Below are 26,410 nucleotides of genomic sequence, written 5' to 3' on the forward strand. Positions count from 1 at the left end.
TTTCAACCAAGTTTGTACGTTAAGCGGTTCGGGCTGAATAGCACGCACAAAAAGGTAAAAAGAATAATAATAACTAGAAATGCAATTCCAAGGAATTACCAGTGCATGAAAATGCAAAAAAATGTAGATATGGCTACTAAGGTGTAGCTAGGGTAAACATGGTGGTTGCATAGTTTAAAGAGAGTTGATGGTGTTAAGGTATTAAGGTAGACATTTTAAAGCTTAAACATTCCTTTTCTAACTTAACTAATGATTTCTAACAGGTATTCTAAAATGTTGACTATGCTAACAATGCTAACCAGGTTGATAAGTTAACTTAGCTGATGATTTCTAGCAGTAATGCTAAAAATGCTAACTATGTTAACATTTGCTAACTATGTTAACAATGCTAACCATGTTGATTAGCTAACTTAGCTAATCATTTTAACAGTTGTGCTAAAAATGCTAACTATGCTAACAATGCTAAGTATGCTAACAATGCTAACCAGGTTGATTAGCTAACTTAGCTAATAATTTTTAGCAGTTATGCTAACAATGCTAACTATGCTAACAATGCTAACTTGCTAGTGAGGACTTTTATTTTGAAACAGTAGTTGCTAGGGTATCCATGGTGCCCACTATCAGGAATAAAGAAGTTACTGTAGTATAATTATGTTGGTTGCTATGGAAACTGTCAAAAACGCTTAGTTTTAATGGTTGCTATGTTGGTTGCTAGGTACATGGAGGTTTCATTTAGTTGACTGGAGGCATAGTTGATGATAACTGACAGTTGGAATGGTTGAACAGTTAAATAGTTGAGTAGTTTCAGTGATTAAATGATTTAATAGTGTATTATTGCAGTGAGGACTTTTATTTTGAAACAGTTGTGGAAAGAGGAAACAGTTAACAGGATATGTAGTCTTCACAGAGAGATTGTATGCTTAAAGCCTGAGAGAGAGAGGGCTGCTGCAGGTGGGGCTGGCCACCTGACATAAGATTCTAATTGCTCAACGACCCGATTGTGATGTCATAGAGGCCAATGTTAAGTCTATGGGGAAATTTTGAATAGTTTTTATTTAATAGTTCAAAAAGTATAAAAGTTACAAAGTTGAAAAGTCATAGCAACCCGATCCATTAGAATACCTACGTTACAGAGTTTGAATGAAGTTTCTAAGTTAAACGGTTGAAGAGAAATTGCGGTTAGAAAAATCGATCAGCGGAATAATAATAAGAAGAAGTCTAGGAAGAACAGTACAGTGCATTTGCATGCACTGTAATAAGAAGAAGAAGCGACCGGATTTCAATAGAGGGGATGCATCCCCTCTAACTAGAGAATGTAATTCCAGGGAAATTACGAGTGCATGAAAATGCAAAAATGTATAGATACAGTAGATAATGTAGATATAGTTACTAAGGTGTAGCTAGGGTAAACATGGTGGTTGCATCGGTTAAAGAAAGCTGATAGTGTGAAGGTAGACAGTTTAAAGCTTAAACATTACAGTTCTAACTGAACTAAGGATATCTAGCAGTTCTGTTAAAAATGCTAACAATGCTTACTATGCTAACAATGTTAACCATGTTGATTAGCTAACTTAGCTAATCATTTCTAACAGTTATGCTAAAAATGCTAACTATGTTAACAATGCTAAATTTGCTAACAATGCTAACCAGGTTGATTAGCTAACTTAGCTAATCATTTCTAGCAGTTATGCTAAAAATGCTAACTATGCTAACAATGCTAATATGCTAACTAGCTAACTTGCTAATGAGGACTTTTATTTTGAAACATTTGTTGATAGGGTATCTATGGTGGCCACTATCAGGAATAAAGAAGTTACTGTAGTAAAATCATGTTGGTTGCTATGGAAACTGTCAAACGCTTAATTTTAAAGGTTGCCATGTTGGTTGCTAGGTCCATGGAGGTTTCATATAGTTGACTGGAGGCATAGTTGATGATAACTGACAGTTTGAATGGTTGAACAGTTAAATAGTTGAGTAGTTTCAATGGTTAAATGATTTAATAGTGTATTATTGCAGTGAGGACTTTTATTTTGAAACAGTTGTGGACAGAGGAAACAGTTTACAGGATATGTAGTCTTCACAGAGAGATTGTATGCTTCAAGCCTGAGAGAGACAGAGCTGCCGCAGGTGGGGCTGGCCACCTGGCATAACATTCTAATTGCCCTATTATGATGTCATAATCCAATGTTAAGTCTATGGGGAATTTTTAATAGTTTTTATTTAATAGTTCAAAAAGTGTAAAAGTTACAAAGTTGAAAAAATATATAGCTGAAGTGTCCTAAGTAAGACCTACGCAGCGCAGTTTGAATGAAGTTTCTATGTCAAACGGTTGAAGCTCAATTAGACGCACAAAAAGCGTTAGAAGAAAAATATCAACTAGAGAATGTAATTCCAAGGAAATTACGAGTGCATGAAAATGCAAAAATGTACAGATAAATCATGTAGATATGGTTACTTAGGTGTTGCTAGGGTAGACATGGTGATTTCATAGTTTTTGAAAGTTGATGGTGCGAAGATAGACGGTTTAAAATTTAATTAGCTAACCTGATTACCAGATTAGCTAACCTGGCTAATGATTTTAAGCAGTTATGCAAAAATGCTAACTATGCTAACCATGCTAACAATGCTAACCAGGTTGATTAGCTAATTTAGCTAATGATTTCTAGCAGTTCTGCTAAAAATGCTAACTATGCTAACAATGCTAACTATACTAATCATGCTAACTTGCTAGCGAGGACTTTTATTTTGAAACATTTGTTGCTAGGGTATCCATGATGGCCACTATCAGAAATAAAGAAGTTACTGTAGTATAATCATGTTGGTTGATATGGAAACTGTCATAAAAGCTTAATTTTAATGGTTGCTATTTTGGTTGCTAGGTAGGTGGAGGTTTCATGTAGTTGACTTGAGGCATAGTTGATGATAACTGACAGTTGGAATGGTTGAACAGTTAAATAGTTGAGTATTTTCAATGGTTAAATGATTTAATAGTGTATTATTGCAGTGAGGACTTTTATTTTGAAACAGTTGTGGACAGAGGAAGTAGTGAAACAGGATCTGTAGTCTTAATGAGATTATATGCTTAAAGCCTGAGAGAGGGAGAGAGAGCTGCTGCACCTGGACTGGCCACCTGGCATAAGATTCTAATTGCCCTATTATGATGTCATAATGTAATGTTAAGTCTATGGGGAAATTTTAATAGTTTTTATTTAATAGTTCAAAAAGTATAAAAGTTACAAAGTTGAAAAATACATAGCTGAAGTCACCTAAGTAAGACCTACGCAGCGCAGTTTGAATGAAGTTCCTACGTTAAACGGTTGAAGCTGAATTGCACGCACAAAAAGCGTTAGAAGAAGAATAATCGCCTATAATAAGAAGAAACCGGATAACAGTAGAGTGCATTTTCATGCACTCTAATAACTAGAGAATGTAATTCCAGGGAAATTACGAGTGCATGAAAATGCAAAAATGTACAGATAAATCATGTAGATATGATTATAAGGTGTTCCTAGGGTAGACATGGTGGTTTCTTAGTTTACGAAAGTTGATAGTGCGAAGATAAACAGTTTAAAATTAAATGTGAATAGCTTAAAAGCTGTTGATAAAAAGATAATCGAATGAATGTTGACAGACCGATAGTTTAATTGATGTTGATAGGTAAATCATTTTAAATGGATGCCAATAGATATAGTTTAATGGATGTTTAATGTTAATAATGTTAATATGCTAATCAGATTGCTTAGCTAACTTAGCTCATGTTTGCTAGCAGTTTTGTTAACAATGCTAACCATGCTAACAATACTTACTATGCTAATAATGATAACCAAGGTGATTAGCTAACTTGGCTAATGATTTTTAACGGTAATGCAAAACATGCTAACTATGTTAACAATGCTAACAATGCTAACAAGGTTGATTAGCTGACTTAGTTGATGATTTAACAGTTATGTTAAAAATGCTAACTATGCTAACAATGCTAACTATGTTAACAAAGCTAACAAGGTTGATTAGCTAACTTGGCTACTGGTTTCTAGCAGTTATGCTAACAATGCTAACCATGCTAACTTGCTAGTGAGGACTTTTATTTTGAAACATTTGTTGCTAGGGTATCCATGGTGGCCACTATCAGGAATAAATAAGTTACTGCAGTATAATCATGTTGGTTGCTATGGAAACGGTCATAAACGCTTAATTTCAATGGTTGCTATGTTGGTTGCTAGGTACATGGAGGTTTCATGTAGTTGACTGGAGGCATAGTTGATGATAACTGACAGTTGGAATGGTTGAACAGTTAAATAGTTGAGTAGTTTCAATGGTTAAATGATTTAATAGTGTATTATTGCAGTGAGGACTTTTATTTTGAAACAATTGTGGACAGAGGAAGTACTGAAACAGGATCTGTAGTCTTAATGAGATTATATGCTTAAAGCCTGAGAGAGAGAGAGAGCTGCTGCACCTGGACTGGCCACCTGGCATAAGATTCTAATTGCCCTATTATGATGTCATAATCACAATGTTAAGTCTATGGGGGGAATTGTAATAGTTTTTATTTAATAGTTCAAAAAGTATAAAAGTTACGAAGTTGAAAAATATATAGCTGAAGTCACCTAAGTAAGACCTACGCAGCGCAGTTTGAATGAAGTTTCTACGTCAAACGGTTAAAGCTGAATTAGACGCACAAAAAGCGTTAGAAGAAGAATAATAATATCGATAATAAGAAGATGTCGGATAACAGTAGAGTGCATTTGCATGCACTCTAATAAGAATAAATCGGATAACAGTAGAGTGCATTTTCATGCACTCTAATAATAAGAAGCGACCGGATTTCAATAGAGGGGATGCATCCCCTCTAATTAATGACTAACGTCAGTTTAAGATGTCAGAACTTTTGATCGGCGTTTCAAGTGCATGCCGCGAATAAATAGATTGACTGAATCCCTTATATTTGTTGGCAAGTGCTAAAATGTAGGCTAAGCGAGAAGGTAATAAGACTCGAGCTGTGGCGCAACTGGTTGAGGCATCTGCACCGTGCGCCGGCGACCAGGGTTCAAAACCCACACCACGAACCTCTCCATCAAGATAAAAGGCATGATTTTATTAAAAAAATTAAAGCTTTTCTCAGTTTTGCAATTTTTTTTATGTTTGCGATGTCTGATGAAAAGAAAAGTTAATATGTGAATTCATGGTTCAGCGCGCACGCACACACACACACACACATTTTTACATTTACATAATTAGTGTCGGGCTCAAATGTCTGTCGAGAGAGAGGGGGGAGGGAGGCATTCGTCCTCAATGCCGCATATCCACGATATTCCGCAGCCCTACAATGGGGGTCGCCATGACACCGAGACGGTTTTCTATTTCCGGCGAAGCTGCATTGTATCTGTTTTAACGTGGCGGTTTACGGTGCTTAACCAATCATAACGCATATAAAAGTAAACTTTTCTATTTTATATCGGTTATATATGATGTAGTATATACATGCTGAGGGCAGAATTGTCAATATTTCGAAAGAAATCTAAGTTGAGGCATAATCTAGTTAGCTACGGAGAACGCACATGTTACAGATTGAACGGAAGTTGAAAACAGTATCGTAACCATCGCAACGATACATATTTCCGGGTTAAGAAATGTCAATGTCAATGTCAATGTCAAATTTATTTGTATAGCACAATTTACAGACGGCTGAGCCGCACCAAAGTGCTTCACAGTAAAGTGCAAAAATGCAGAGAGTAAGTAAAAAGAGACACACATTTAGTTAAAAAGATAAAAAGAAACAAATAAAAACAAAAGGAGAGATATCAAAAGGTGACCATGGGACACTGTAAACAGGTGATTAAAAGAAGGGGACCCTAATTAAAAGCAAGTGCAAAGAGATGGGTTTTTAACAGGGATTTAAAACTGTGCACAGACTGGGCCGCACGGATGTGGAGGGGGAGGCAGTTCCAGAGACTAGGGGCTGCAACCGCAAAGGCTCTATCCCCCTTTGTCTTTAACCTGGTCCTGGGCACTTCCAGTAGCAGCTGGTCAGCTGACCGTAGTGCTCTGGAGGGGATGTGGTGATGGAGGAGATCAGACAGGTAAGTGGGGGCCAGACCATGGAGGGATTTGAATACAGTCAGTAGGAGTTTGAAGTCTATGCGGTAGCGGATGGGTAGCCAGTGGAGTGATGCAAGGACCGGGGTGATATGTTCTCGCTTTTTTGTACAGGTGAGTAGTCGAGCAGCTGAGTTCTGCACTAACTGTAGGCGGCGGAGTTGAGATTGGTCAATGCCGGTGTAAAGAGCATTGCAGTAGTCCAGTTGTGAAGTGATGAATGCATGGATAACTCTCTCCAGAGCACTGCGGGGCAGGTAGGCTTTGGTCTTGGCTAGGGTTCGTAGGTGGAAAAAGCTTTTCCTAACCACTGCACTGACCTGCTGCTCGAACTTGAAGGCACTGTCAAAGATCACCCCCAGATTTCTGACAGAGGGCCTGATGTTGGAGGCGAGAGGGCCCAGGGCATCGGTGGAAAATGCCGGAGAGGTTTTGCCAAAGACAATTATCTCTGTCTTGTTCTCATTTAAGTTGAGGAAGTTTGCACCCATCCATGCCTTGATGTCAGCCAGACAGTCAAGCAGTGAATGGAGCGCAGCCTGCCCATTGGCCTTTAGGGGGAGATACAGCTGGACGTCATCGGCAAAGCAATGGTAAGAGATGTTGTGTCTTGCCAGGATTTCCCCTAAGGGTAAGATGTATAGAAGAAATAAGATGGGACCTAGTATAGAGCCTTGAGGGACCCCACAGGTGAGGGGGGCAACAGAAGAGATGCAATCTCCGAGCTGAACAGAGAAGCTCCTGTCAGCCAGATAGGACTGAAAGAAATTCAGGGCTGTGTCTTTGATGCCTACACGATGTTCAAGCCGAGACAGCAGGATCCCGTGATCCACGGTGTCAAAGGCTGCTGTCAGGTCTAGCAGCACCAGGATCACAGGGCTACCTGAGTCAGCGGCTAGGAGCAGGTCATTTAGCACTCTCAGGAGAGCAGTCTCTGTGCTGTGGGCTGTTCTGAAGCCGGACTGGAATTTCTCAAAGATGTTGTTGTTGGTAAGAAATGATTGCAGCTGGACATAAACTTCTCGCTCAAGGACTTTAGACAGGAAGGGTAGTTTGGAGATTGGCCAGAAATGAGGTGGATAGGTAGGCTATAATGTCTAGTGAACTGGTTAGACGAGTGTGGGGGAGGGGGAATGATAGCACAAGACAATTGCTCTTCATGAAATGGATAGTCTCACAGATGGCTGTCGATTTTTAAATGTAGCCTACGCACATAATAGCCTATAAGGTTACGGGCAGATGCGAGCAACCCCATGCAAAAGAACACAAATATCACACTGTATTGTGTCGTTAACAGTTAATGAGTTTGTGGCCACAAGTGCGCAACTGCATCGCGCAGTGAGCTGAAGGAGGACCGACACTTATTAACACAAAGCTTTGTAAAGCACTAACAACCACCCCTCAAAGTTCATTGTCCATAAGTCCAAACAATAAGTATAAAAATCCGACAATCCAAAATGATAACGAGATCTCCCAGAAACGAAAAACAAGTTTGTTGAGTAGCCTAGTCCTTCCAACAATCTCAGCTTTTGCGTTTGATAGAAAAAGGCATCCATTGCTGTATTCCAATGAGAAAAAATCATCCACAAGGTAGGCTAAGGGTCACGGTAATGCAGCATGCAGGAATCTATCTATCTCTCTATATATATATATATATATATATATATATATATATATATATATATATATATATATATATATATATATGCCCTATATGCGTGCCATAGAATCCTGACCTCAACCCAACAGAACACCTTTGAGGTGAATTAGAGCGCAGACTGAGAGCTAGTCGCCTCGTCCGACATCAGTATGTGACCTCACAAATGCGCTTCTGGAAGAATGGTCAAAAATGCCCAAACATATACCTAAACTGCTGTTATAGCTGCAAAGGGTGGACTGACGTCATATTAAAGGGATATTCCGCCATTTGTGGAAATACGCTCATTTTCCACCTTCCCTCGAGCAAAACAATCGATATTTACCTTGTTCCCGTTCATCCAGCCATTCTGTGAGTCTGGCGATACAACTTTTAGCTTCAGCCTAGCATAGATCATTAAATCGGATTAGACCATTAGCTTCTCGCCTGCTAGCTTCATGTTTAAAAGTGACTAATATTTCTGGTAATTTTCCCATTTAAAACGTGTGTCCTCTCAAGTTAGAAAGTGCAATAAGACCAACTGAAAATGAACCCTGCCGTTTTTCTAGACTGATTTGACATGGAACTACATTCTCATCTGGCGTAATAATCAAGGCAACTTGCAGCTACTGGCACTACTACTGCTTGATGTCTATGGGGACTATTTTCAGATGCTGCGTACGATATCACTGCGCCTATGGTACGTTTGCAAGTTAAATATCGATTGTTTTGCTCGAGGGGAGGTGGAAAATGAGCGTATTTCCAAAAATGGCGGAATATCCCTTTAAACCCTATGGATTAAGAATAGGATGTGACTGAAGTTCATATGGGGTTCAAGGTAGGCGACCCAATACTTTTGGCAATATAGTGTATATCAATCTTGTTAGTCATGGCTTTTGGGTGAAATTTCAGGATGAACCTAAAATCCACTATAACCTTTACACTCAATGTGATCTTCTTCTCTAAACTTTCGAATGTGCATGTCCAACAGCTCAATGTTTCAGTTTTTGTATCGAAACATTCAATTTCACCCGAAAGCCAGATATCCCTATATTTTTGTGAGTAGTGTATTATTTCAGCAGAAAAAGAATGATAACATTTCCTCACATATTTTCTAAGCACAAGGCAAGTGAAGTAGCACATAGTGTAACTGACCTCTGCAGATGAATGACCAGGAAGGCCAGTGTGTCACGGTGGGGCTGAGGCAAATCGCTGATGGTCTGGTACATCAGGGCAATGCTGTTGCCCTCATCGCCCACCTCTGAGGAACACAAAAGACTTGTTTACATGTCTCTTCACAATGCTGCAGAATACTCCATTCACTCTGCTACTCCTCGATAACAGACAACGGTCATGGAAAATGGGTTTTGTGCTTCTAATTCATGTCTTCCGTATCTTTCCACAAGTATTCCAGCAGTCACTGAACTATATATTTCTCAACAAAAGCCACAATGAAATGGTAATGGTTCTCAGCTGCAGCAGCGACATTTCCGGAAAGGTACTGGCTTGATTAAATTCATTCTGGACTCTCTATCCGACCACATAAAGACCTCGGGATACTTCGGTTTGGCTTTAGGGACCCTCTACTCACTACCACGTAAGTGTAATGTTGTTTGGAACAGTATAAGAGGTATAAAAATAGCGTTTTGTAGCGGCGAAAGGACGTGCCCCGTTCACCTCCAGGCTAACGAGTTTTGGCTAAAAACGGTAAAATCAAAACACATCCGAATTCACCTTTGGCTTAGTCCCGCCTATCGAATGCGGATGAGCCAATGGCAGTGCAGTAGCTCCACTCATGAAGATGGAGTCCGACAGTTTCACGTTATGGCTTCATAGAAATGCATTGGGAGCCGTGATTTTTCCCCGGTTTTATAAGATTGTATAGTGATGTAAATTGAAAAAGGACAGCCAAACAAAATGTGTTGGATTAACGCAACACCGAAACACAGAATGATGGCTTTCAATCTTGATTATATATTTTTTGTAATTATATTAAATTAGATTAAAGTCTCTCTAGCTATCCCCTATTTTAAGGGTTAGCCTACTCCGTAGCCAACAGTAATGAAACAGCTCCACCACATCTGTGGATTAAGACACACTGTCAACTTAATGTAAGTAAGATAAACAAGGATGTTCTCAGCACTGTCAGCATCGTGTATAATATGATTGTCATTTTAGAGGAGACTCGTAGATGACTAATGTTAGCATAGTTAGCTAACCGCTGCTAACATGCTCGCCTCAGAAAAGCTTGAGTCTGTGCACACTGCACAGTAGTGTAACATTTATTCACCATACATTAATAAAGTTGAAGTAATTTTACAATGTAGACTATGTTTCAGTTTATTTGCAGTAGCAGTTCCTTACATGACATAACCCGGTGTCTTTGTAATATGCAGGCAAGTCTATCTAGCACAGATAGCTATTTGAGTCCCATTCGCCCCCTGTCCTAAGTTTGTCACGCAACAAACCTAGACATTAAAGGGATAATCCGGAGTGAAATGCACTTTAGATAAATTTTTCGGACTATTGGGCGTACATACGTTGAGTTGACACCAAAATCATGTAATTCGGATGTATTTTGAGAAAGTTCGAGCTCACCGTTTTTAGCCAAAACTCGTTAGCCTGGAAGTGACCGGGGCGTGTCCTTTCGCCGCTACAAAACGCTATTTTTATACCTCTTCTACTGTTCCAAACAACACTACACTTACGTGGTAGTGAGTAGAGGTTCCCTAAAGTCAAACCGAAGTATCCGCACGTCTTTATGTGGTCGGATAGAGAGTCCAGAATAGTCCGAAAAATTGATCTAAAGTGCATTTCACTCCGGATTATCCCTTTAATTTGTATTCATGTGTCTCCATGTCGTACTGGTGTTGTTCTACAGATTCTAAATGAAATAAAGTTCCGTGGCTGTAAAAAAGCCTCATGGGTTGTAACATTTACAGACGGGCATACGGCCTCCATTGAACTTCGGTCTGAACTACGGTTAGACTGACAGACTTCGCAACAATAACTAAGGGGGCGGGGCTTAGCCAAAGGTGAATTACATGATTTGCTCCCAATCATCCGTAAATTGATCTAAAGTGCGTTTTACTCCGGATAATCCCTTTAATGTGTGCTTTTGCTGAGAATTGTATGTACTTAAGCCATACCACTCAATATCAGAGGACCAGTGCATTGTTCAGTCACAGTGAACACACAACTTGATACACAACTTGATACACAAGCATACTACTAGTCCTACAAAATATAGGGCCTGGCCTAATCATTAAGTGTAATGCTGGCTCGTCCTTAACCTGCAGCGTCCATGAAGGTCCGATTGAGCCGGAAGGTGAGCAGAGGCTCCCGCAGGTTCCGCAGGAAGTCCTTCAGAAGGCCTGTGATGGCGTGGATGTCATCCACCTTGCTGAGTAGCGGGACAGTCTTCCCACGCAGGAACTTGTCCTTCAGGTCGCGGACCGTCCTCTCTGCTCCAGACAGCCGGTACAGTCCAGCCTGCAGCCAGAACAGTGGAGAAGGAAGAGGCACACATGGAACTCATTCCCGCACTCTCCACATCAAACTGTGGTGAGTTTGCCAAAACCATAGTTGCCAACTAAGTAAGTTACAATATACCTCTAATAAATTACCAAATAACTAGTTTGTTAACTATGGCAGAATATGGAATGGCACACTAAACTTTAGAGATATGCAAACTGCGCGAGGAAAATTAACCATTTATTAGGCCTTGAGCCTTTGAATATAAGAGTGACGTAATATCAGTAATTATCCTTAAACAAAGGAAACAAAAGGAGAAAGTAAACTTAACCTCAAAACAAACAATAAATTTGAACTTAAACAAGTTACCAAGTTACAATACTACATACACCAGATGAAACAATGTATCAAATAAACAAAGTAACAAACCATAGAGAAAGAAAAGATAAAGATAAAGAGAGAGAGAAGGGGAAAGGGAGAGAGAAAGGGAGGCAGAGAGGTCAGTGTGACCTCTTGCCAAAAGCAGAGCAAAGAAGAAGAGAGTGAATGAATTGAAGAGCTTCCCTTTTCATTCATCCAGCCACCCCCGACTCAGCAGGACTTCTATACCTGAGTGGGTGTGGTGTCTAAAACTCTATAGTGGAGTTCTTAGTCTACAACTATGTACAAATACATTAGATTGCAATGAAACTCTGGCCTTACAACAGCATAACTGACTAAGTTAGCAACTTAGTTGGTCAGCAAAGGGAAATTGCATTACAACCAACAAAGTTGCTAACAGGTTAGCAACTATGGTTTTGGGAAATGCACCCCTGGTGTGTGTGATGAGCATCTTGGCACATAATGGCTCCCATGCATCGCCCAGGTGGGAGCTACACATTGGCAGCGGTTAGTACCGCCGCATCACTGTGAAGCAGCTTGGGTGCCTTGAAAAGTACTACATAAATGCAATGTGTTGCTGTTGTTAGAAGGATTTGGCAAATGAACCCACATGCCAGTTAAGCCTCTCAGAGACGGCATGCTGTGCTGCTTTACAGGCAGAGAGCCAGTTGGCTTCTGAATCATAGCTTGCACAATCCTGGCATTGCACAACTCTCTTAATCCTGTAATCCGGATTAAAAATTTACTTGAAAATTCTGATAAACATCACGATTATTAAATTGTCCTCTTCTCATGTCAAACCTTGACAGCAATTTGGAAGTCAGAAGCTCAGGACGCGGATGATTCTCACCTCGTTCAGGCCACGCTGCTCGATCTCGTTCACACAGTGGACCACCAGGGAGGGGATCATGGGAGATGAGCCCGACACATAGTCCGCCAGAGTGCCCTGGTCACATGACAGGAAATCAAACAAGGACCATCAGAGGGACACACATACACAACATTCTACCAAAGATCCTTAAGGCGTAGCAAGATACGTCGTCGTAGTTCATGTCTATGGGCACAAAACGGGGATCACTTCCTCTGCATAAAGAGGCGCGTCATTGCGTGTCAGACGTATTCATGGGTTTCATCAGGTCCCTTTCCACAGGTGTACAAAATCAAGCACTCGATTATCAATGCTTGATGATGTTCCAAAATAATCTTGCTGCTCTTTCAAGCCCTCTACATTTATTAGTTCTAATATGGAAGTAACACACACAAAGAATACATTTCAAGGAATTGAATAAAAACATCAATGGAATAATGGAAATATGTCGCTGTTCTCATTAAGTTACCCCAGCGCCATCTGATCGTCGTTAGCACAAATCAGGATTTGGTTCAGCTGGCTGGCTAATGTGTTGTCAAGGTAGAGCGTACGTAGCAACCGGCCAATAAGCAGAATAAACAAGAGGGGCACACCTGATAAAGTCGATTTTCTCCAGACGAGAATGCTCAAAAATGCTAAAAAGGTACCTGAAGTGGTCAGAAGGGGTTGAGGGTCATGAAACCGTGCCCAAAATTCACATTCCTAACTCTAGAGAATGGAGATTTTAGCATATAGTTGAAATTCTGATCTATGTCCATAGACTTCAATGGAACAGTTGCTGCCTCTGCTCTGCATAAAGGGGGATTTTGACCCCCCCTCTTGCGATTCGGGTTCCAGGAAGTGGCTTCTCATGAAGTATCTTGCTCCGCCCCTTAATGATCTTTGATTCTACTACTTGGACATCACGGCCACACTGTTTCCTCTTAAGGCGAGACACGGCAGTTGAAAACATTGTTTTTGTGACCTCCGGTCAATTTCGAGATTTTGTGCTAGTTTGCTACCTTAGCATGTATTCTACCACCCTACTACAACAACAAAGTCCGATTTGCACATTTAGGTGTTTATTTCACGAACTTTTGTGTGCTCGCGCCTATGTATTTCTCCACATTTTCTCAAAAGTTCCCATTCTAAAATGTCATGTACTCCCGCGACCCTGATCCAAATCATATCGTGTCTCACACCGTTGGAAAGCCCTGTTCCTCCTGCATAACGCTAAGCAATCCAAATATGGACATTTCCTTTGTATTGGCAACCAATCGCGAAAGTTCAAAGACGAGTCTAAGCTGAGAACGAATCTCATTGGCTGTGTTTCAAGGCTGTTTTCTCAAAACTAGTTATTTGCGGTTTTGAGTCATTTTCCGGTAGATACTTCTCAGCCTCTGTAGCACCTATCTACACCAAACTTTCCAGTTATACACTTAACAGTATTCTGAAGACATTTACAGAGGGATTTGTTAATACATCATTCCTGGCCTGATTTATGTGACATGTTAATCAAAAAAGCATGGCAAAAATCGTTTTTTTAAGGCTATGGACAGTATATTTGGATTTCCTAAGCAATGAAAGCAGATATCCTGAAATCCTTCTGTAATTTTATTGTAATCTTGTTTGTAAACAACATGAAAGAATCATTTTGCACCTGGCTTTATCATATGCTCAGATCTATCTACCGGAAATATATGCAAAATCATGCATATTTAATGAGATAATGCCTCATTTGCATAATTAAACATACACATTTCAAAAACTTGTAATACATTTTTTTCTCATACTTGTGTAAGTAATCAACTGAGGAAGTTTCATGGTGATACCTATTATTTAAAAATATTACCCTATTCAACTGTAGTGTCTCGCCTTAAAGGGACACTTCACCGATTAGCATTAAGCTTTGTATCTTTAGAAAACCAGTCATGTTTTTGAATGGTCATGCATCATTCCCTCAGTTTGCCTTGATGGGAGAAATACGGATTTCTATGTTGGACTTACTGCTTTCAATGATGTAAAAATCATCATTTTAATCATTGAAAGCAGGAAGTCCTATTCATGGGTTTCATTGAAATCCGTATTTCTCCCAAAGAGGCAAAGCTTAATGCTAATCGGTGAAGTGTCTCTTTAACATAACACAGTCTATGCCATAGACTGTTGTCTAGAGGAAACAGCGTGGCCACGACTCTATGGCCTGCACTCGTGCTGAAGACAAAACCAAGCAGTTGTATTTGTATTGAAAATCTCAGAACTATTCTGATAAGCTAGACAGAACAGCAAAAGGGTCTCTGAAGTTGACCGAGTAAGTGCCCCTACAAATTACCAGCTGGCTCATAGGAAAATTAACTGAGTAAATGGTCATTTATGAATTCACTTCAGCTGTTCAGTGCGTTTGTGTTCACTGAGCGGTCAGCAATGTCCAGAATAGAAGGAGGATTACAGCTGGACAGTTAGCCAGAGATCACTGCACATGACAGTAACGACTCTGTTTTTATTTCAATATTAAGCTCACAAAAATAACAATGGATGAGCAAGGGGATATGTGTGTTCAATGAGGTTGAATCTTATCTGGTAAAATTGGTCACACTCAAGTCTAGGTCTCCTATCTGCATTCTTTGTTACTGAAGGGGAAGGACTACGGTGTGGAAATGGGATTGGGCCCAAGTCTCTGTTATCTGCACTATTAACGCCATACCTCGCCAATCTTCACCGGGGTGCCAGCCATGGTTGGTATGCATGGCAGCGGGCAGCGCTCGCGGCACTCTGGGTGGGACACCACGCGGCAGTCTCGGCACTTCAGAGAGATCTTCCCAAACTTGATCCTCTTGCCACAAGGCACACAGGATTCAGGTTTGATCACCTGTTACAAACAGAAATGATGGCACAGGGTTAAGACTTTAACAATCTTCACTTTCCTTTTTCAGGGTTGCCACACCTTTACAATGTCCTGTGTAAGGTTCTAAATTCTCAGGCTGATGACATTCCTTTCAATCATTGTGGACTCTTTTTTTTTTTTTTTTTAAGATTATTTTTTTGGGCTTTTTATGCCTTTAATTGGACAGGACAGTAGAGAGCATGACAGGAAACAAACGGGAGAGAGAGTAGGGGCGGGATCCGGAAAGGACCACGGGGCGGGAATCGAACCCGGGTCGCCGGTAGTGTTGTTTTTGGCGGCCTGTTTTGGTTTTAGTTTTAGTCTAGTCTTTGTGTCAAGCTGTCATTTTAGTTTTTATCAGTTTTAGTCACGTTCATACTCTTTTAGTCTAGTCAAGTTTTAGTCGACTAGAAGTATGAGCATTTTAGTCTTATTTTCGTCTAGCTTTAGTTGACGAAAACTAATGACTTTTAGTCTTGTTTTAGTCAATGAAAATTGGATTTTAGCATCTTTTTATTTATGCAATTCTATTTAAAGTGGTTGTTCCTCCATAGACTGGGTAAGACTGTTTTTAGTGGCAGGCACTATAGCACCAGCGAACTCTGAAACTATAGGACTGGATGAAATGTGCAGATAACCGTCTCCACTGATAAATATCACACTGGCTAACCTGGAGATGAGGTCCTATGTCCAAAATTCTGAACTACCCCTTTAATAGGAAATGATACATTTTGGTTAATTTTCATGGATTAAAAAATGACAAATATTACAGGTTACATAGGCACTGAACATTGACAGTGGAATCATGTTACACAGAGTTTGGTCTCCCCCTGTCTGTCACCATGAAAGGATTATTTGGAATATTATGTAGACCTGCTGTTCCTTTTCTGAGAACAATTTAACTGAAGATCAAGTTGTCCTTAGGCTATTGAATGCTGTAAATGTGGATGCTATTTCACCATTAACTAGGTAGCCTATACGCGTGGTTACACACAGTTGTCATCTTAATGCAGTGTTTTGTAGCCTATAAAACGCATTTCACATTCATCACTCAGTTAGGCTCAGTGTTTCCCACACATAGGCAAATTTGTGGCGGTGCGCCACAGATTCAGCACCGGCCGCCACATATTGCGTTTCGTTATTCTTTATTTATTTATTTATTTATTTATTTAATTTTGCGCTATTGAAACGCTATTGAAAAACACGCAGCGTTCGTTAAGCTGAATTTCCTTTCCTTGCGCTCCCTCTCTGTCACTCACGCGTCCGTCTCTCATACACACACACAGGCACACACACAGCCCATTCCCTCCATGCACACCGCGTCTATCTCCATGAAAACCAACAAGATCATCCCTGGAAGCGGTCGGTGGTCGCACTGATGAACCTGACGCCGCTCGGTTAGAAGCATAAAGTTCTCCCGCAACTTTTGTAGACTATGCGTGCAACTTACAGTAATTACCAAAAGTAAACTCATTCTCCTTGGCCCGCTCTCGTGCCGTGCGCGCTCAATGGACACCCGCTCTCAACATGCACATTTAATCCAAATAAAACATTCACAATCGTGAACGCATTGACGCACAGAACTAGCTAAATTACTGTTAAATTCGGTTAGCATCATTAGTAGGCTATGCTGCAGACATTTGATTAAAACTCTTGCATTCAAGTTGACTGACCATCTCAATACCAATGTTTTCAACTCCAAGACTTAAGGGCCTGTCCCAAGGAGAAAAAGTATTAGCTTACCTTGAAACTTAAACACATGTGGGGAAACTGAACAGTCCAACCAGTAGAGTATGATAAGCTTAGCCTGCTACTTTGTTTACAATATTTTGAGGCTTCAACCAGACAGCTGAATTTAAGAAGTGGAGTTGTAATTAGGGATGTAACGATGCATCGTCACACGAATAAAAATCGATACAAATGCGTGACGATTCGCACCGGTTGATAGAAAAAATGAATCGCGATGAGTCACGTGACTTATGTCACTAGGTACGGGGCACAGAACGAGGGAAGACGACGGTAGGCAACAACTTTGAACTAGAGTGTGTGTGTCAGGGTTCGTATGGGTGCTTGAAATCCTTGAAAATGCTTGGATTTTAATGTGGTGTTTTCAAGGTTTGAAAAAGACATCATTTATGAAGTTGTTTTGTTTTTGCCACGCGTTCGCGTCCAGTTTGACGTGTCAGGATTTTCCGATAATGACAGCAATCTTGTGATGCTGATATTGACTTTTAATTTCTGCGCGTGTAAACTAGTCTAAGCTACTGTGCTTGAACGAAGTTAGCTGTGACAGACTAACCTACTGGTTTTCATCGTTTTAACCACAAAGCCTGTCGACCTTAGGTCTACTCAATTGTTTAGTTAACACCTTGTCATTTCGCGTTTGTCCCGCCGGTCACCTCCGTGCGCCCCATGTAGGCTACATCAGAACATATGTCGGGATAGCCATGTCACTATGAGAAAACGTATGACGATAGTGCTAAGAGATTAACACGTTTGCATGCTTGGTAAACATCAGTCTTGCACATAATATTGAGCTGATTGTTTTAGTGGAAATGGCTTACAGTAGCATTGTGCTGCTGATAGATGGGAAAAGTTGCCTATTTAAAGGCACAGTCTGAATTTTAATCTCTCCATTTAGTGTGTGCACTTGAACAACTATAATGATGTAGCATATAACAGTACTGCCCTACAAAGCAGAAAGGCAGTAGGGCCTAATTGCATTTTTGGTCGAAAATTAGTTATTATAATTTTCATGACATTAAAGTTGTTATGAAGACTGATAAGTACCAAAAATAAGCTAATGTAAAGTAAAAAAAAAAAATATAAACCTCCAATAACTGCTACATTAACTACAACCATAAGGCTAAGCAACAGCATAACTTTAAAAAAAAAAAAAAATTTCAGTTTGCACTGTGCATAGTTACTGCCTTTTTGCTTTGCAGGGCAGAGTAGGGCCTGCCATTTATTTTAAGAGGAGAGTGTACGTAATACTTTGGAAGGAGAGGGAGTGGTGCAATTTGATTTTCTTTAGAGCAACCTCTTCAAACAGCATCAATATTAAAAATAAATCGTGATAAAATCGTATCGTGAACAAAAAATCGTGATCCATATCGAATCGTGAGTTGAGTGTATCGTTACATCCCTAGTTGTAATATGAATAGGCTATAATCTGCATAAAGTTTGCTGTTATGAATATCAGAAATGTCAGTATATAGAATTTAAATAATTACATAATGTGTGTGTGTTTCAAATAAAGACAAGCTTTACATCTTGTTAAAAACATCATTTACATATATGAAAGAGCTAGCCTATAAAAAGGCCATGCAATGAAAAATATGGGTGCACCAACCCCAACCCCCTATCCCCCCACAACCCCCCCCCCCCCCCCCCCCCCCCGCCCCCTCGGACATGGGGCAACCACCACATATTGCCTTCTAATCTGTGGGAAACACTGAGGCTACAGTCCTATGCCTTGAGTGATCGCTGCCCCTTTAAATGCGTGGGACTTTAAATTACGTTGTTGATGAACAGCGCCGTCTTTGATTCAGTTTTTCTACCGTTTAAATAAACGACACACGCACACTTGTGTGGTTGGTAAGGAATTGTTTTCAATAGTTTTCTTGCAATTCCCACACAACATTAGATAGCCTACTAATCCAAGGTTCCATTAAACATGAATCTATGATTAGAATAGAACTTCGTTGCTGATCGGTGGAATAATGTTATTGTAGGCTATATGACAGCGCCAGCATCAGCTGGACAGAAGCTTACACACTAATCAAATCTGCAGTTGCCTGTTAACATTTTCATCTGAATTAGATCTACATGCGGAGGTGAGATAAGTAGCCTAGTGCAAAGTTGAACTGAGAGAGTTGCCAATCTAACGGACTGAACGTAGCCTATATTTCTTAGCTTCTATTAGCGATAACGATAGGCTATACATCTACCGCTCCTTTGCTACATGATCAAATATTATCAGATGAGTAACAGAAGCACCGGATATGACCAACAGGCCCACGCGAGAAATGCTGGTCCTCTGGTATGATAATCAGACCATGCAACCTGATGCGCCCCTGAAGTGAGACGCAGGAAACAGAAATACTGCAAAATAATAACACGACTAAACGACACAAAATAATGTTATAACATTCCTGTCCTTCTGGTCTTCGAAAATAAAGAGACATGTTAGCATGGTTTTTATTTTGTAAACCACATTTAGTCTCGTTTTTATTCGTCAACGATATTGCCTTATACATTTAATTATAGTCATCGTCACATGGCCAGCATTTGCGTTGCGTCTCGTCTCATGGACCTCCTGTCACATGTTGTCCAAGGTCCTCAGAAGTTAACTTGGACCAGGAAATGTAACCAAATGTATTGTCATGTCTTGATTGATTTACTCAAGTGGTTTCACTACAACAAAGGTCTCAGTTTCACCTACAGTACTCATCATGTGATCTCCATTCATGTAACCTCTATCACTGTGTGAACCAATCACAAACTTTGTAGCCTATATAAGGGTAGACAACCCATCATTCGTGGAGTCACTATACCTATAGGGCTCCCACACTTAGGTGTGTAGTCATCTTTCTCTGAGCTGGTTAAGTATGTTTCATTCTCTGTCTGTTTTGTATCTTAGCCTGAGTATTTCCTGAACCTGTTTTAAGTAACTTTCACACTTTGCATTTAGATGTACTTCTGTAATGTGTTGGATGACTAGCTTGTACCTGTCCAATAAATTTGTTATGCTGATCCGCGTAGCCACTATGTACTTATGCGGCTGTGTCCGGTCCCAGGTAACGTGCTAGCGTAATGGATGGCTAGGGTTTAACTACCGCCACCGTAGGAGTTAATCACTGGAAAGGGCAAGCTGTCTTTGAAATTGACTAATATTATGAAGCGGTGGGCCGTTATGTTTACGGGGTCTGCATCGAGTAATCGCATCCTAGCACAGCCAGAACCCTCTGTGCATAGCATGTGGTTGTGGGTCAGCACGTATGACAGTATAATAGTCCGAGTCACCGGGGCAGCCCCTGAATCCTTTCTGGAACTAGTAACAATGATTACGTATGGGAACCGCCCGAATTAACCGGCAGCGGAGGAGAATAGGACCCTCGGCATATTCCTGACGATACGGGGTCGGTAAGAATGACTGGTGAGCATACATAGTAAATAGTAATGATCAGGCGCTTATGGCTCACATAAGCCTGATCCCGGATAATACACAATGTTACTTTCGAAGGCACCACCAGGCCCACCAGCCTGACCCCTGAGAATAATGTTACTTTGAACTAAACCTTTTTCATATTTGGCGGAGTCAGCTACTAGTTCCAGAAAGCAGACCTGCAAACCCCTCAGCGTAAAAAAGGTGACAGTGTCCGATAACTCGTTTTGTTATGTATTACTATATATATTATTATATAACACATATACATGTATGATGTATGTAAACACAAGCACACACACACACAGGGGAGAGTATTTGAACCCATGCTTGACTAAAAAGAGGAATAGAAAATCATCTTCATGCCTTAATTAAAAAATGAAGAATATATTGTAAATAAATACATTTTCTTACTTAAATACAGGGGGCATACAGTAAGTAGGCCTTTTTTGACCCCTATGTCAATTCCCATAGGTGCAGGAGGATTTTTTTTTATATGCCTATGTTTTTATTTTTAAAGGCCAGCTATTTCATAGATCCAGGATACTATGCATCCTGATAAAGTTCCCTTGGCCTTAGGAATTAAAATAGCCCCACATCATCACATACTCTTCTTCACCATAGCTTGATATTGCATGGTGTTTTTTCCAGTTAGCCTATTAGTCTGTTTGATGCTCATTGAGCTCAATGCAAATCAATGCGCGTCCTGCGTTCTACAGAGGGTGCATTAAACGTTATTTGCACACCTATGACCTAGATCCAATTTGTTGGCCTCATCACACTGGAATAGCCTATTAATTTGGCAAACTCGTTGTGAAGTTTAAATGAACGGTCACGTTGTATCCAAGCAAACATAACATTGTCGCACATGACGGTGGTTGATTTTAGCTAGTTGGATGGCAATTAAAATAGCGATGTTTCAAAGCTAATGGTTTATAGAAAAGAGATAGAACTGACTGGCTTTTGGCCATAGCAATCATCCATTTAGAACTAGCAACAGCAGTTTGTATTGCAAGTTTAGAAATTAGTTGATATGTGGTGAAAAGAAGTAGCCTAGTTCTACTAACAAGACAACATATTTTTAGCGATTTAAACCAAAGATCGTTACACCGTCTATGTTTAAACGTTTACATCATAACAGGAAATTAACACAAAACAAATGGTAACAGTGGAATAAGTGGGATAATGGACTCCACGGCGTTCGGTCCAAGAAATAAATGCACTTAGAAGGGGCCGTTTTACCTCTACGTTCATATTTGTGAACCGAACGCGGTGTCGTCCCTGACAAAAATGATTTGCGCGGTAGCCAGGCGTCTTATCCAAACGTCAACTTGGCGCTGTGTTCAAGATTCTGAAGCAAGTGCCAAGACTCCGATTGGCCCCGAGAAGTGTCAATTACAAGAATTAGCCAATAATGTTTCGCAATTCTAGCCCGCATTGCATACAGATTAAGGGCAGCCTTCACCCCCCCCCCCCCCCCCCCCCCCCCAAATAAAAACTCTCCGGTTCTGCGCGATTCACGTGAATGACCCAATTGACCAAGAAAACGGCGATTGTCGCCGAAAAGCGACAAGTTTGCAGGTCTGAGAAAGGATTCAGGGGCTGCCCCAGTGACTCGGACTATTATACTGTCATACGTGCTGACCCACAACCACATGCTATGCACAGAGGGTTCTGGCTGTGCTAGGATGCGATTACTCGATGCAGACCCCGTAAACATAACGGCTTGTCATCATGTCAAGCAACACTCATTTTTGTCATTACACTTGACATTTCAAGAAAAATGTCACCATATAAAACTTACTATAAATCAATAACTGGCACCTAGAAGTGCAACCAGCAAAAAATCCATGGACATATTGTGATTTAAGAAATCCATACTTTCAAGACATTGACATTGTTTAAAATCAAAGTCCTCTCAGTGTTTCCCACACATAGACAAATTTGTGGCGGTGCGCCACAGATTCAGCACCGGCCGCCACATATTGCGTTTCGTTATTCTTTTATTTATTTATTTTGAAACGCTATTGAAAAACACGCAGCATTCGTAAAGCTGAATTTCCTTTCCCTGCGCTCCCTCTCTGTCACTCACGCGTCTGTCTCTCATACACACACGCAAACACACAGCCCCTCCCCTCCGTGCACACCGTGGCTGTCTGTCTCCATGAAAACCAACGAGATCATCCCTGGAAGCGTGGTCGGTGGTCGCACTGATGCACCTGAAGCTGCTCGGGTAGAAGCATAAAGTTCTCCCGCAACTTTTGTAGTCTATGCGTGCAACTTAATTACCAAACAGTAGAAGTAAACTCATTCTCCTTGGCCCGCTCTCGTGCGCGCCTATTGGACACCTGCCCTCAACATGCACATTTAATCCAAATAAAACATTCACAATCATGAACGCATTGACGCACAGAAGACGACTAGCTAAATTACTGTTAAATTCGGTTAGCATCATTAGTAGACTATGCTGCAGACATTTGGTTAAAACTCTTGCATTCAAGTTGACTGACCAATACCAATTTTCAACTCCCAAGACTTAAAAGGTTCTGTCCCAAGGAGAAAAAAGTATTAGCTTACCTTGAAACTTAAACACATGTGGGGAAACTTAACAGTCCAACCAGTAGAGTATGATAAGCTTAGCCTGCTACTTTGTTTACAATATTTTGAGGCTTCAACCAGACAGCTGAATTTATTAAGTGGAGTTGTAATATGAATAGTAGGCTATAATCTGTATAAAGTTTGCTGTTATGAATATCAGAAATGTCAGTAGGCTATAATGTAAATAATTGCATAATGAGTGTGTGTTTCAAATAAAGACGAGCTTCACATCTTGGTAAAAAAATGTTTTTTACATTATATGAAAGGAGAGCGATAAAAAGGCGATCCAATGAAAAATATGGGGTGCACTCCCCCCCCCCGTCAGACATGGGGCGACCACCACACATTGCCTTCTAATCTGTGGGAAACACTGCCTCTGCTGTATTTGAAATGGTGTGAACAAGGAATGACGGCCAAAAAGCCATCTCCACCCCTCGATATATAGTTTTGACTGAAATGCAAAATGTGTAATTAAATCTGGCAGTAGAAGCTGAAAGTGATGGTATATGCTCTCCCAGTTGTCTTACCGTTTTGGAGACAAACTCATGCAGGCGCAGGCCCCCATTGCTGGTAGGAGTGCTGGGTTGCGTGGAGGTAGAGATCTGTCTCTCAGGCCGGCCTGGCTGCTTGAACATTGTATCAGTGGACTGGATGGAGTCTGTGTCCCAGTCCTGTTCTGCTGACGACACAGGACCAAATAAATAACAACAACAAAAACAGCACATCACTTAAAGGGATATTCCGCCATTTTTGGAAATACGCTCATTTTCCACCTTCCCTCGAGCAAAACAATCGATATTTACCTTGTTCCCGTTCATCCAGCCATTCTGTGAGTCTGGCGATACAACTTTTAGCTTCAGCCTAGCATAGATCATTGAATCGGATTAGACCATTAGCTTCTCGCCTGCTAGCTTCATGTTTAAAAGTGACTAAGATTTCTGGTAATTTTCCCATTTAAAACGTGTCTCCTCTCAAGTTAGAAAGTGCAATAAGACCAACTGAAAATGAAACCTGGCGTTTTTCTAGGCTGATTTGACATGGAACTACACTCTCATCTGGCGTAATAATCAAGGCAACTTGCAGCTACTGGCACTACTACTGCTTGTTGTCTATGGGGACTATTTTCAGATGCTGCGTAAGATATCACTGTGCCTATGATACGTTTGCAAGTTGCCTTGATTATTACGCCAGATGAGAGTGTAGTTCCATGTCAAATCAGCCTAGAAAAACGACGGTTTCATTTTCAGTTGGTCTTATTGCACTTTCTAACTTGAGAGGAGACACGTTTTAAATGGGAAAATTACCAGAAATCTTAGTCACTTTTAAACATGAAGCTAGCAGGCGAGAAGCTAATGGTCTAATCCGATTCAATGATCTATGCTAGGCTGAAGCTAAAAGTTGTATCGCCAGACTCACAGAATGGCTGGATGAACGGGAACAAGGTAAATATCGATTGTTTTGCTCGAGGGGAGGTGGAAAATGAGTGTATTTCCAAAAATGGCGGAATATCCCTTTAAGTTCTACGATGACGGAATGCCATGATGAGTTGTTTTCACAGCCATCAGCACCAACTATAGAAGTTGTCTATGTAACGAGAACTTTCATACAGACACATTTTGATTTGATCTCCTTTTGGGCACATCACTGATCTTTACAGGACTACACAGCTAATATAAGTGAACAGAGACACATTGCACCTGTCTTTCTCCTGCTTCGGGTCCAGTACGGGACAGACTGAATAGTAGAAACAGCCTCAATGGGTCCTCCATTAGCAGGCACTGTCACAGTGGTCTTTGCCACCAGTGACTCATTACCCTATGGACACAGACACACAGACACACACAGTACAGACGATGTTGTATGAATGACATTCTGTACACGGAAACAGCAACTGAGGAAGGGCAGAGGGCAATGAAAGGCCAATTTGCCAAAAGGGCAAGTAATTGCGCAAGCAAACAACCAGCTACTCTCAAATACCATCAAGCTTGGTTGCTGTACCTTGTCTGAAGTGCGGCCAGTTGAGCGAGACTTCTTTGCAACATTAACAGGACCATCTGCGTGGTTTCTGGACGACCGCTGAAATGATGTCAAAATATTAGATCACCTATGTGGCTTGTCAGTCAAAATATCACCAATAAGCATCAAAACGAGCAACTTACTCTTTTTTGTCGCTTCTTGAGCCGAACATTTCTGACCAAGGAGGAATCCCAGTCCTGTTGTGTCCAAATTGAATACAAAATCGGTAAATTAACCATAACATGGAGATGCAAAGGGACATCTAGCCTGTATTATCAAAGCCATCCGCCTCTGCAGAGCCGATGAGTGACTTACCAGTGAGTCATCAGTCTTGTCAAAACTAATGTCAGACAAAATGGAAGCAGACTCATCTATGGTTGTCAATCTGTTGGAGTGAAGGGGATGTATGAGACCCTGAGCATACAGCACAGCAAAAATGCAATGAGAACACTGACAGTTATTCTGCCTTGCTAAAGAATAACACAATGACACATTTATTCAACCTTATCAAATGCATGCCCTGCTCAACACAAATCTTTTCAATAGAATGATGATTCGGTGTCTACTTTATTTTCCATTTAATGTTAATGTTACAGTGAACAGACAGACTACTCTAAAATTTCAGATAATTAATGATTAGGTGAGTGCTAATAAAGCATAAACACATTATTACTAAATGACCACTAAATGATGTCAATGAGGAGAGAAGAGAGAACAGGGAAGAGTGTAGTAGAAGAGAGAAGATGAGCAGAAAATGGGCTGAGAAGAGGAGAGGAGAGAAGTCAGGAGTAGAGATGAGAGAAGAGTATAAAATAGGAGAATGAACCATGAACTCTCCTCGATCCTCAAGGGGCGTTCCCACTGATCTATAGCCAACACTGGATAGACTATCCCATTGTTGCCGCCCCATCATTCTTTATGCAGATCAGTGAGAATCGAGGCCTGAGGAGCGAGGGAGGACGTATAAAAGCCCAAATGAGAGACATCCATAGTCCTTACCTTCGGCTGGTGTTGAGGTTGGCGGGAGCAGGAGAGCGGAAATTGAGGAAGGCCAGGGCAGAGCGCTGCTCTTCATTCAACTGAATGCTATTACTCGAACCCTCAGAAACCAGCAACTCGCGAATCAACTGGATTTGGCGGTCCTGCAAGAGCAAACAGCACACAAGAGGATGCGTCACATCTCTACATAGTGGGTAGTCTGACTCTGGCTATTACCACACTAAGCTCAATCGCCAGCAGATCAGGCAGGGTTTACCCAGCCTACATAGTGGGTGAACAGTTGGTACATGTACTTGGAAAAAAACATTACAGTGC

At 40.8% G+C, this 26,410-nt stretch overlaps 1 protein-coding gene across 2 annotated transcripts in view; it reads right to left on the reverse strand.

Moving 5' to 3' along the window:
- The window catches only part of racgap1 (Rac GTPase activating protein 1), a 52,635-nt gene that overhangs the window by 24,678 nt on the left and 1,547 nt on the right, over window positions 1-26,410 (reverse strand). For both annotated transcript variants that reach the window (XM_062540274.1, XM_062540275.1), the window contains exons 4-13: window positions 26,096-26,238; window positions 25,412-25,481; window positions 25,240-25,293; window positions 25,079-25,156; window positions 24,778-24,895; window positions 23,608-23,756; window positions 15,136-15,300; window positions 12,438-12,533; window positions 11,026-11,224; window positions 8,888-8,993 (exon numbers count right to left, since the gene is read on the reverse strand). In XM_062540274.1, the coding sequence (XP_062396258.1) occupies window positions 8,888-8,993; window positions 11,026-11,224; window positions 12,438-12,533; window positions 15,136-15,300; window positions 23,608-23,756; window positions 24,778-24,895; window positions 25,079-25,156; window positions 25,240-25,293; window positions 25,412-25,481; window positions 26,096-26,238 (1,178 nt within the window). The remainder of the gene's footprint in view (window positions 1-8,887; window positions 8,994-11,025; window positions 11,225-12,437; window positions 12,534-15,135; window positions 15,301-23,607; window positions 23,757-24,777; window positions 24,896-25,078; window positions 25,157-25,239; window positions 25,294-25,411; window positions 25,482-26,095; window positions 26,239-26,410) is intronic.

This window comes from Sardina pilchardus, chromosome 7 (genome assembly GCF_963854185.1).
Source record: "Sardina pilchardus chromosome 7, fSarPil1.1, whole genome shotgun sequence".
NCBI classification, from domain to species: Eukaryota; Metazoa; Chordata; class Actinopteri; order Clupeiformes; family Clupeidae; genus Sardina; species Sardina pilchardus.